The 13518-nt window shown below is 36.7% G+C and overlaps 2 protein-coding genes across 2 annotated transcripts in view; both read left to right on the forward strand.

The window, feature by feature from the left end:
• The window catches only part of LOC127511450 (oocyte zinc finger protein XlCOF6-like), an 832024-nt gene that overhangs the window by 499891 nt on the left and 318615 nt on the right, over positions 1-13518 (forward strand). The window contains exon 4 of the mRNA XM_051892262.1: positions 6261-6307. Coding sequence (XP_051748222.1) covers positions 6261-6307 — 47 coding nt within the window. The remainder of the gene's footprint in view (positions 1-6260; positions 6308-13518) is intronic.
• Positions 9066-13054, forward strand: LOC127510618 (gastrula zinc finger protein XlCGF57.1-like). Its single transcript, XM_051890416.1, has one exon. It carries the CDS (start codon positions 9414-9416, stop codon positions 11085-11087), a length of 1674 nt encoding a protein of 557 aa, XP_051746376.1. The 5' UTR covers positions 9066-9413; the 3' UTR covers positions 11088-13054.

Genomic DNA, 13518 nt, shown 5'->3' on the forward strand with positions numbered 1-13518 from the left:
TTTCACAGCAGCCGCTGAGCGAATGCGCAGAGTAACGTTATAACATTTTCAACACACTTAAATGTATCTAATATGATAAACAGAGCTGTGTTACCTCATACTCATGACCGGAAAAGCGGAAGTGGCGCCGGCGACTGTGGCATAATAAAAGTTCTGCTGCTTGTGAGACGTGTGTTGCTCAATCGCTCCAGCGGCCCCGTTCAGCTCCCACAACACTCGGTCCTGCTCTGCTTCATACTACAGTAACGTTAATAATCGCATCCATGAACATGATTTCTTCCCGAGTCCTATCCCGATTATTTTCCACCGGCTGTGATGTGAAGACCACATGTCCCAAGATTCCGCGCTCAAACTTGCCGTCATCAAGCTACGCCTTTGTTTTGAATAGGCCTCTAGCGACCTCTAGCAGACAGAAATCTTACATATTGCGCCTTTAATTAATAGACAAATGTATTAAACTGAATGAGATGCAAATGAAAAATTTGATAGTAATAGCTTTATGAAAGGCAGTTACTGTGAATGAAACATTTATATAGATGAAACACTTATTTTTTGTTGTTAAAAGGATACTTTGTGAAAAAAAAAACTATTTTTTTTTTGGTGTTCTTTGGTCACTCAGTCAATGTCTTATTTTTCCAATAGATTTTTAGCTATTTAGTTTTAGCAATTGAGATGGCTGAGCAGGACACCGTTGCAGCAGAGGATGCTATGTTCTATGCAGACCTGCTTCTGGCTCAAATGAAAGTGAGTATCTTTAGTTACACAGCAGTCTGCTCATTTTACAAATAAATGGGTTTCATACAGTGAGTAAAATGGGAGAAAACCCACTGCTGTTGTGTTGGCTGTTGTGTTTACATGTAATGTTGACTTTCTGTCATGCAAAGAAAAGCAAGATGAGAAAAGAATATCCTCTAACCAGAAGAGTAAATTTCAGTGGATTGAGAGAGACTGTGAAGGGCATCCACTGCTAAAGATCATAAATAAAAAATGGCTCATCTTACCCCACTCTCCCCTATTTGCATTTTGAGTGGGAAACACTGACTTTTTCTTCTTTTGGAATCTCTGAAAGATCTCCCGGGGAACATCATCCAGAAATTCAAGAAGAGAGGCTTGAAATTATAAATTTCTTCTGAAGCACTTTTAATATACTATTCAAGGAAGAAACTCTGCCTTTAGTCTCCTCGTCTGTTGCCTTTTTAACCTGTTTTTTTGCGAGCTACACATAGTCCTTTATAAGCTTTCCTTTTAAAGGGTTAGTTCACCCAAAAATGAAAATTCTGTCATTAATTTCTCACCCTCATGTTGTTCCACACCTGTAAGACTTTCGTTCATCTTCTGAACACAAATTAAGATATTTTTGATGACAGAATGCTGTCAGATTTTCTTCCATAGACTGCCTTTGTTACTGAAACTTGAACACTTCACAAACTTCATAAAGAGATCGAACAACTAGTCCAAATGAATCGAGCGGTTTAATGCATCACAGTGCATTTTAGCACTTGCATCATGTCCTATTTTCAAACACTCATAAAAAGTTTTCCTTTATAGGTTTGCTCATTCAACTGATTCCTGTTCAGAGTGACCCTGACTATTACTGTATTGTGTTGTACTATAAGTAATTTTACTGTACAGTAAACTGTATAGTACTGTAATTTTCAAGTAATTTTACTGTAGTTTGGGTGAAAAGTGAATGCAAAATCACCCCAAACATCAATGTGCATTCTAGCACTTGAATAATTTCCTCGTATTCACTCATTAAAACTCATGACCCTGTCTATTACTGTATCAATGGTCGAATCATTTTACTGCAGCGTTTTGGAGATATGATATTCTACTTCAGAGGCCTATAAAGACAACTTACTTCAGGCAACTAATGCAATTTATATTAGAGATCATTCCATTCAACATGATCCTCACACATGAAATAGTATATATTTTACTGAAAAGAAATTATTAAAACCAAGTGATTTATCTTAAATTGAGGCTTGAAAGTTTTATATTTTCTTTATACTTTCCATTTATGTAGTGAAATACTGGAGGATTAAAAAAAAACACGTCATATGTGTATCTGTAATGATTTGCTCCAAGACTTGAGGGGTTAAGGATCCAAACGCAGTATTTATTGGGAAAATCCAAGATCATAAGACAGGCAGACATCAAAACCAAAGGGCAAATAATCCAGAGAGACACAGAAACAAAGATACAAACAAATCAAGGGATCCAAAGACACAGGCAAGGACCAGAGCAGAGAAACAGATATATGAACACAGATTCAACTACTGACAAACACAAGTGAATCACAGGCACTACTTAAGCTGCGTTCACGCCACCTTGTATTTACCGGAATCTTGAGAAGATAACACGTGACGTTATATTCGGAGCTGTTCACATTCTTGGACTGGGAATTATGCTTTTCTATTGCACCACTATCAATGCCTAAATGAATCTACAGCGGTCAGGTGGGACAGCAGCCAAGTGGTACACTTAGGACCTTTCAGAAAACTCCCAGTTTACAAGCTGTAATTATGAGCTTTACGAGGACGTGAACGCTTTTTACAAGCTAGAATCTCGTAACTACAGGAATTACAAGGTGCCGTGAACACACCTTTATACACAGGCACAAACAAGCTTAAAGGAACACACCACTTTTTTTGAAAATTGGCTCATTTTCCAACTCCTCTAGAGTTAAACAGTTGAGTTTTACTGTTTTCGAATCCATTCAGCCTATCTCCGGGTCTGGCGGTACTACTTTTAGCATAGCTTAGCATAGTTCATTGAATCTGATTAGACCGTTAGCATCTCGCTCAAAAATGACCAAAGAGTTTCGATATTTTTCCTATTTAAAACTTGACTCTTCTGTTGTTACATCGTGTACTAAGACCGACGGAAAATGAAAAGTTGCGATTTTCTAGGCCGATATGGCTAGGAACTATACTCTCATTCTGGCGTAATAATCAAGGAACTTTGCTGCCGTACCATGGGTGCAGCAGGCGCAATGATATTACGCAGCGTCTCTCACAAATGTCTCCATGGTTGCAAGGCACGCTCCCTGTGCAAGCAGGGGGTCACAGGCGCTGCGTAATATCATTGCGCCTGCTGCACCCATGGTACGGCAGCAAAGTTCCTTGATTATTATGCCGGAATGAGAGTATAGTTCCTAGCCATATCGGCCTAGAAAATCGCAACTTTTAATTTTCCGTCAGTCTTAGTACATGATGTAACTACAGAAAAGTTTTAAATAGGAAAAATATCAAAACTCTTTGGTCATTTTTGAGCGAGATGCTAACGGTCTAATCAGATTCAATGAACTATGCTAAGCTATGCTAAAAGTGGTACCACCAGACCCGGAGATCGGCTGAATGGATTCGAAAACGGTAAAACTCAACTCTTTAACTCTAGGGGAGTTGGAAAATGAGCCTATTTTCAAAAAAAGTAGAGTGTTCCTTTAACAAGATAACTAGTTAATAAGGGGGCATGGTCCAATAAGTGGCCATGGTAACTAACAAGAGGAACAGCAGCAGGGTGAACACAATGGAGACACAGGCAGGGATCATGACAGTTTTCAAGCCATTTGATTTTATTAACAAAATCAACTTTTACTAACTTGTCACAAAAGAAAACACATACACAAACATAAATAAAAAGCCATGTGTTCAGGAGACCCTGCTTATAAAGAAAAATGTAAAATAACCTGATTTTATATGGTTATTTTAAAAAGAATTGACAATTTAAATACTAGTGAAACAACATTTTTAATAATCAAAGCAATGAAAAAGTGAACTGAAACCATAAGATATTTCAATCATTTTTTGCATGGGTCATAGCAAGAATAATGAATCACACTTCCCAAGACGTCCTGAACCAGCTTCAGGATAAAAATATTTCTGTTTTAGATTTTGCCAGTCACAGAACTGGCAGTTTTCTAGCCTTAGGTTATAGCATAATGCAAATGCAATTGCAAACAAAACAGTTGCTAGAATTTGACTGATGTTGGACAGCAGAACAAATAACCATAAATTGGCCTAAGCAACCATGACAAAATTTGTTTGTCTTTGTTGTACAGCACTGTAAAAAGACTGTCGTACATGCAATCCTGATTGTTCCTGTAAAACAGGTTGCTAGCAGCTACCCAGTGGTTGTCCACAGTGTGTAATATTTGTAGAAATGGGCTGTTTGGAGTACCCACAATCCCTCCATCATGTAACACACTTAATAAAAGACTAAAATCCATCAATGTGTAGGTACTCACTTGCAAAGAAGAAAGATGCTAAATCAATCTCATCACAGCTAAGCCAGTGCTGCGGATGGAGAAAGGCAGTCATTTTGCTACCTTCTGGGACCTGTGGAGGTCTTTAAGTCTTACTGCTGATATTTTTTGGGGGGTCTTCTCCTTGCCAGCATGGTCCATAGTTTTTGTTCATAGACCTTGTTATACTCCCATGTTTGCTTGCGACAATGTCAATGTTCCTTAAAGGGGTGGTTCAGTGGGTTTTTTTCTAGGCTTGACTGTGTTTATGAGGCGCAGTTTAACATGTCTTAATGCTTCGTTTTTTTTAAAAACACGCTGTATTATCATTTATGGTCATACAGATAAAAGCAATACATAATTCGAAACTAAAGGTTCTACTTTTAAATGTGTCCACTTACAATCAAAACAAAACATTGTGCTTTTGAAAAATAAAGAAAGCATACAGAGTGTTTTCTGCCGTCTCTGTCTCCATGAACTTTTTTCTGAAGCACGTCTAAACAAAACTCAGCGAATACTTGTCACACAGACATATCTTTATAAACATTTAAGCGTCTACTTTTAATTAAAAATGAAAACAAATATTCTCTGTTTATATAATCTGTGTGAAAGAGATAGATGTACAGTCCTTCTCATATCAGATCATTATACGCTAATGTGAACACACACACCTACGAAGAGATCATGCTATCCATCCTACTTGTGGTTCAGAAACCCTCAGATTTCATCTAAAATATCTTCATTTGTGTTCTGAAGATGAACAAAGCTCATGGGGGTGAGTACTTAATGACAGAAATTTAATTTTTGGATGAACTAACCCTTTAACACTTTGGCATTGGCTGGAGGTCAGGATGATCTAACATCTTAACCCATCCTATCCTTTTCATGTGGGTCTAAAGCTCTAGATTTCCTGTAAAACCATTAATGAATTAATTAAATGTGATTAATTAAAATGTGATTATTTTTAGAGAAACTTCAGCTGAAGTGTGTCTGTTCACTCATTGCTAAGTGATTTGAATCACTAAATAGGCAGGAACTCGCACACTATCTTCTTCTGATTCTTGAAAGATGACATTTTATACGTTTTTTATTATTATTATTATTTAGGTATTTTAATATCAAATGAACTTGATAGGACCACTGAATATAAACACACTAACTATGCATTTTAGTACTGACATATATGAACTCTACATTATGAGTTCACACACTATTTAACACATTTTATTTTACGCATTAATCATATTTTTCAGTATTTGCATTTTTTAATGTAATATAAATATGGTACAAATGGTTATAACCTTTTACACAACATCTCACCCATAGTAGTTCTTAATATTTTCATCACATCATTGGTATTAAAATGTATTTCTCCAAGGATTCAAATCTAAATTTCTCTGACATGTATTTAATATTGTACTTCTGTGATTTTAGTACAGCAGTGTGTGAACAGGGCTTTTATTTTGGTACGGTGGTGTGACGGCATAAGGCTGCGCCGCGCTCCTGCATCTGTTGTGATTCGACTGAAGATGGTTTGTTTTATCCGTTTGAAATGTTTAAACTAATCTAATTCGTCTAGGCAATTTTATAGTTTTTAGAAACGATGTAAAATGACTTATTTATTATTGAATCTAACAATGTAACACTTTATCTAACTTTGTTTTGTGTGAGTAAAGCAAGAGTAACAGAAAAGTTGTAAGTAGTGATGAGAAAAACTGAGTTTAAACTCGAAAACGTGTTAATTATTGAACCAGTTGTTTCTGAAAAATGATTCAGTGCGCTCGATTCAAAACAGTGTCATCTAAAAATAATTTAAACACCTAAATATTAACGTTCAGTATGTTTTTAGCCTAATCAGGTTATTTACATGTAAGTTCATTAACTCTGACTGACTCTTACCAGTGTGCTGATCTACTGAACTAGAGCTGATTGAGACGCACCCAGAGATTTAGTGTGGGTTTATTACTATTGTAAAGATGGCGTTTATTAAAGAGGAGAGTGAAGAAATGGAGATTGAAGAAACATTCAGAGTGAAACAAGAAGATACTGAGGAACAAACAGGTTGGTTTCATTCTCAAAGCTGAACTCAGTCATTTAATCCTTATTAAAATGTCCAGCTCTACAGAAATGAGTGATATTTTTTAAAGAATATCAAATGAATGTCCAAATTAAAGTGGTTTTAGTCAACATGTTGAGATGACAGTCTTTCCCCTGGTTTCACAGACAAGGCTTATAAAACCTAAACAAAACAATTGTATAACATTAAACCTAATATCTACTTATGAACTGAAAAAAAAACAAAAAAAAAACCATTGATTTTTATCTAAAATAAAAATCTCGATTAATTGAACATTTTACCTCGATTACAATTAATGAACAATTATTTATTTATGCCCCCTCCTCCTCATAGTTCACAGACAAGGTTTGTACTGTAAATATGCTTGACTATTAAAGGTGGGATATTTTTTCTTAATGAAAGAGTGCTCTGACATAACAGCTCACTTTCAGCAGTTACTTTATCTATGGTTTATGATATTTCTTACAGATTTCTGCTCGTTGTGAATCAGATACAGATAAATTAGCACAGTATAAGTACATTTATTTGAATGCATTAATGAGAGAGCGAATGTGTGTGTGAATTAATCATACAATCTCTATATAAAAGGGTTAGTTCACCCAAAAATGAAAATTCTGTCATTTATTTCTCACCCTCATGTCGTTCCACACCCATAAGACCTTCGTTCATCTTCGAATACAAATTAAGATATTTTTGATGAAATCTGAGGTATGACTCGTCCATAGACACCAGTTTAACCACCACTTTCAAGGTCTAGAAAGGTACTAAAGACATAGTTAAAATAGTCCATCCTTAATGTTATGAAGCGATGAGAATATTCAACATCTTAACCAATGTATTTCTTAGCCAAAGAAGTAATAGTAATAAATAACATCAATAATAGGCTATTATTAACAATAAATGCTTTGTAAAAACAGAAAATAACAGAACCTTTCAGCCTGATTCCAGACACTAGTTCATGCGAGAACAGACACGAATGCATCGCTATAAGTGTCTTAAACTCTCTCGAGAGCCGAACGCGCTTGTGTAAACGCTACCTGCTATCCCTCAGGAGAGAGCAGAAAGCGCATCCAGCTTTTTCTAAGGCCTTGTTTACACTGCAGGTCTTGATGCCCAATTCTGATTTGTTGCCTATGTTCAATTTTTTTTGACGTCCGTTTACACGTTCTTTCAATTGTGACCCATATCTAATTCATGTGTTTACACTTGCCATACCATCTGAAATGACTGGACGAACGCGAAATATGCTTGATGCTACCACTGCGATATATGCGAAGTTATCCAAACATCACCAAGGTAACTTTAACCGTCGACCACTGTCCTGCATTTTCCTCCATGTTTTCGTGCGTTGTTGTCATTTACAGCCTCCACACGTGCTTCCTGCTGAGAATAATATCAAGTCATTAAACCCCGGAGAAGTACCAATTGTTGATGTTTTAAAGGGTTAGTTCACCCAAAAATGAAAATAATGTCATTTATTACTCACGCTCATGCCGTTCCACACCCGTAAGACCTTTGTTGATCTTCGGAACACAAATTAAGATATTTTTGTTTAAATCCGATGGCTCCGTGAGGCCTACATAGGGAGCAATGACATTTCCTCTCTCAAGATCCATCAAGGTACTAAAAACATATTTAAATCAGTTCATGTGAGTACAGTGGTTCTATATTTATATTATAAAGCTACGAGAATATTTTTGGTGCGCCAAAAAAAACCAAAATAACGAATTATTTAGTGATGGCCGATTTCAAAACACTGCTTCAGGAAGCTTCGGAGCGTAATGAATCAGCGTGTCGAATCCGCAGTTCGGAGCGCCAAAGTCACGTGATTTCAGCAGTTTGATACACGACCCGAATCATATTTTGTCACTCTGATTCATTACGCTCCGAAGCTTCATGAAGCAGTGTTTTGAAATCGGCCATCACTAAATAAGTCGTTATTTTGTTTTTTTTTGGCGCACCAAAAATATTCTCGTAGCTTTATAATATTAATATTGAACCACTGTACTCGCATGAACTGATTTAAATATGTTTTTAGTACATTAATGGATCTTGAGAGAGGAAATGTCATTGCTGTCTATGCAGGCCTCACGGAGCCATCGTATTTCAACAAAAATATCTTAATTTGTGTTCCGAAGATCAATGAAGGTCTTACGGGTGTAAAACGGCACGAGGGTGAGTAATTAATGACAGAATTTTCATTTTTGGGTGAACTAACCCTTTAATGATGTACAAAACACAATGCCTCAGAAAGTCTGATCTGCCTGTTTACATGACAGTCGCATTGGCACATATATGATTTATTTCCACATATGAATGAGACTTGAAGCCGATTTTGAAATATCCGGATGCATGCGTTTTTTTCCCTGTTTACACGCTCATGGAACACGTTATCTATGTCACATATGAGCAAAAAATCGGAATTGGGTCACATTTCACTGACAGTGTAGTCAACAGCATTCTGTCCAAAAGTGCGTCCCACATCGCTTGAGAATAGGATTCCATATCGAAATGGAAATGTATTTTTAATTAATTTTGAGCCAATGAAATAGAACAATCTCTATCAGGTTTGTTGTTCCTCAGAAGTCATCAATAGTCCATCTGTACTGTGTTTTTATTAAGTCTGGGAATTGTAATAACTTTTTAATAAGATTTTAAAATATGACTGTTTAAAGGAAAATATGAATGTAATATTGTGCTTTTTTCTTTTTTTCCTTTTGAGTTCTTTAAGTAACTATTGTGTCAACTGCATGAGTCTTTGATTAAATCTCTTAGGCCGGTTTCACAGACAGGGCTTAGATTAAGCTAGGATTAGGCCTTAGTTCAATTAGGATATTTAAGTATCTTTCATGAATGTGCCTTAGAAAAAACATTACTGGTGTGCATCTTGAGATAAAACAATGGTACTGACATATTTTAAGATATATCAGTGAAAGCTGCTTTCAGTTGAAACAGCTCAAAGATGAATTTTAGTCTGGGACTAGCTTAAGCTTTGTCTGTAAAACCTGGGGTTAATGTCCTAAAGAAAGCTATGAGTTAACAATATTATTAATAGGTTATGACAGTTAATGTGTGTAAGATCTAGCATTCATGTTGTTGGTTTTATGTCTGTTACTTTGGGCTATTAAACTGGTGTCATTTGCTGTTTTCGACTTAGACATGATGGTGCTGAAAGAGGAGGGCAAAGAACTGAATGAAACTGAAGATAAAGATCAGTATGAGAAACATCAAGATTTCATGTTTGGAGAAAAATCATTTAGATGCTCACAGACGAAAAATACTTTGTCTCGAAAAACAGCTCAAAAGCCAGCAACTAGAAATCATTTCACATGCCAACAGTGTGGTAAGAGTTTCGAACGAAATAGAAGTTTTAAAATCCACATGAAAATTCACACCAGAGGGAAGCCTTTTTCCTGCCAACAGTGTGGAAAGTGTTTCAATCGAAATAGAAGTCTTAAAGACCACATGAAAATTCACACTGGAGAGAAGCCTTTTTCCTGCCAACAGTGTGGAAAGACTTTCACTCAAAAAGTACACCTTGTAATCCACATGAGAATCCATACTGGAGAGAAGCCTTTTATCTGCCAACATTGTGGAAAGTGTTTCAATGAAAAAGGAGTCCTTAACAGACACATAAGAATTCACACTAGAGAGGGATATTTTGCCTGCCAACAGTGCGGAAAGTCTTTCAATGGAAAAGGAAGCCTGAAAGACCACATGAGAGTTCACACGGGAGAGAAGCCTTACACTTGCCAACAGTGTGGAAAGAGTTTCAAACAAAATAGAAATCTTAGCGCCCACATGAAAATTCACACTGGAGAGAAGCCTTTTTCCTGCCAACAGTGTGGAAAGAGTTTCACTCAAAAAGTAAGCCTTGAAATCCACATGAGAATCCACACTGGAGAAAAGCCTTACATCTGCCAACAGTGTGGAAAGTGTTTCAATCGAAAAGCAATCCTTGACAGACACATGGGAATTCACACTAAAGAGAGCTTTTTTGCCTGCAAACAGTGTGGAAAGCGTTTCAGACAAAATGAAAACCTGACAGTCCACATGAGAATTCACAACGGAGAGAGCCAATTCATCTGCCAACAGTGTGGAAAAAGCTTCACTACAAAAGCAAGCCTTAAAGTCCACATGAGAATCCACACCGGAGAGATGCCTTTTGCCTGCCAACAGTGCGGACAAAGTTTCATTCGAAAGTCAAGTCTTAAATGCCACATGACAGTTCACACTGGAGAGAAGCCTTTCACATGCCCTCTATGTAGACAGAGTTTTAAACAAAAAGCAACCCTTCATGCCCACATGAGAATTCACACTGGAGAAAAGCCATTCACATGTGATCAGTGTGGAATGAGTTTCAGATTAGGAATATCCCTTAATCGCCACACAAGGACTCACTCAAGAGTAAAGAGTTTTATATGTCATCAGTGTGGAATGAGTTTCACAGATGAGAGTCACCTTAAGAATCATGTAATAACTCACATCGGAGAGAAGCCTTTCATGTGCAATTACTGTGGAAAGCCTTTCGAACACAAATCAACCCTTGAGATCCACTTGAGAGTTCACACTGGAGAGAAGCCTTTCACCTGCCCTCAGTGTGGAAAAAGTTTTGCAAGTAAAGGAAGTCTTGAGGTTCATGCGAGGGTTCACACTGGAGAGAAGCCTTTCAAGTGCCCTCGGTGTAGGATGTGTTTCACATATCCAAGAGACATGAAACGTCATTTGCTTAATCATTCCAAAATTAAATTTACAAAGTTCTGAGAGTGGCAAGAGGTTTACGAAAAGGAAGATTTAATTGTAATCAGTGTAATTAAAAAAAAAAAAATGTTGCAATCGCACTTACAGATACATATGAGAAGTCATGCATCTTTTTATTTATTTTTTGTTGTTGTTGTGGAAAGATTTTTCAAAGTACGCTCAGCAGTGTAAAATGGCACCAGAAAATATATATATCTAAGAAAATCAAAGCTATATTCACACCACCGTTGAATGTGGCTCAACTTTTTTTTTCTGCTCAAATATTGTTTGACAATTAAATTTATTTTATTTTTTTATTTTAAATTCTTTTTATTTTCTACAGTCTATAATTTGGACTGTATAGAGTTATTTAATTAAAGAGGTCATAGAATGCCACTTTTTCAAGATGTAAAATAAGTCTCTGATGTCCCCAGAGTGTGTATGTGAAGTTTTAGTTCAAAACACCCTACTGATCATTTTTTTATAGCATGATAAATTTGTCATTTTTTGAGGGTGAGCAAAAACGCTGTTTTTGTGCGTGTCCCTTTAAATGCAAACGAGCTGCTGCTCTCAAGAAGTGGGCGGAGTATCAAGAGCTCCTGTTAGCAGCGCTGATTAGCTCACGATGACTCACTGAAAATGTCAGAAACTTTTCAGCCTTTTTATGTTCAAACCAGAGTTGGACAATGATGGAGAGACTCAAGAAGAAGTGACATGTTGAATGTAACAGGATGTTTCTGAACGGTTAGTTCATGAATTTATGTAGCTGATGTGGAATTAACTATCTTAAAGTCATTTATTAGCATATTCTGTCATGATAATCTATAAATCACTCATGTGGGAACGATTGTAAGATCTTACAGAGCCAGAGAATATATGCTGCATGAATATAGAACAGGTATAGTTTAGTTTAAATACGGTTATAACTAATGGTTATCTTTCTTTTATGACATGCTATTGCATTTGTGTTACATATTGTATTGCAATAGCATGGCCTCACCCCTTTGTTGCGTGTTCTCAGGGGGTGGGGTTTATGTAAATTTTAGGGTTAGTGATGTCACTAACCCAGGAAGAAACTTCTTGTAGTCTAGACCAGCCATTTGTTGTAGTCCTTCAACAGAGATTTCTTTAAAAGAAAACATCTCAGTTTGCTTTGAACTTTGAGCGTCGTAACTTTGCAGATGTTGTTTATGCTCTTACAGCAACATTACACACTAACTAAAGTTAAAAAAGTGAAATCTTAATCAACTAGTATAATACTTGAAATAAATATCAAGGTCAACCCAATTTGTAGATCTGAACCAGGCACATAACATTATGATCAGACATAGTCAAGTCAATGCACCTTTGTTTAAATGGCACTTTATACAATACATATTCTTTTATAGTGATATTAAGTTTTCCCAACTAAGCAAACCAGACAGTGGCAACCAACCCAAAATCCATCCGGTTTTAGAATGGAGAAAAAACTCCTTGGAAGAAACCAGCCTCACCAAACGGAGCTCTACAAAAATATTTTTATGCTCCCTTTACAGATCCATAACAGAGGTCCAAACATTACATGTATCAAACAAGTTACATACTTACAAAAACCACATAGGGACTTTTCTCTTTTTTTTTTCTTTCTTTTTTTTACGATAACTCGATTTGCATTGTCAGCATTAGCTTTTGGGTGAATGTAGACAAGCGTAACAAATAGCTGTGGAAATAAAAGGATTGTATGGATACAGACAAAAGTTCAATGTCAGGTGTAAATTTACCCCTGGTTTCACAGACAAGTCCCATTTACCTTTCTGAAATGGGCCTGTTTTTCCCAATAATTGGTGTAACCTCCATGCTAGATTTGTGTGAAGTGTTACAAACTCTTTCCCCGGCCATTGACAGTATTTTCCGTCACTTATAGAACAACGCTTCCCTGCCATTGACGGAATTTTCCAGCAATCCATGTTTTCTCTGAATAAAATGGTTTGTTTGTTTGTTTAGAAGCAAAAGCTCTGTTCTTTCTTTTGATATATTTTTTTCTTCTTCATATATTCATACAACAAAATTGTAACATGGTTAGTAGATCAGGGAAGGAGGAGGCAGGAACTGGCGAACGTCCAAACAGACTTTAATAACGATATAAAATAAACAAACACAAAACGAAAGTAAAAAGTCGGCAGTCCTTCACAAACGACTGCCACACACAAACATAATAAAACAATGTCCAGGCCTAGTCCTCTCTCATCGTCGCTACTCCCTTTATGCTTCTGGAGCTCCTCCGTGAGAGATACGAGACCGGTGCAGTGCACAGGTGACACTTCTTAGCAATCACGCCACTGGCCTCTGCGGGGCTTTTGGTGAAAATGGTCAAAATTCCTGGTGCTGGCTGGATGAGTTCATGGAGAAACATTAACAAATCAAAAACATAAATGCTACGTCAACATATTCCTGACGTCCAACCGTTTCGCTACCA

Source organism: Ctenopharyngodon idella, chromosome 4 (genome assembly GCF_019924925.1).
Source record: "Ctenopharyngodon idella isolate HZGC_01 chromosome 4, HZGC01, whole genome shotgun sequence".
Classification (NCBI taxonomy): domain Eukaryota; kingdom Metazoa; phylum Chordata; class Actinopteri; order Cypriniformes; family Xenocyprididae; genus Ctenopharyngodon; species Ctenopharyngodon idella.

Excerpts from the sequence above, each read along its gene's own strand:
- LOC127510618 (XM_051890416.1), top strand. The coding sequence starts at position 9,414 with ATGTTGTTGGTTTTATGTCTGTTACTTTGGGCTATTAAACTGGTGTCA.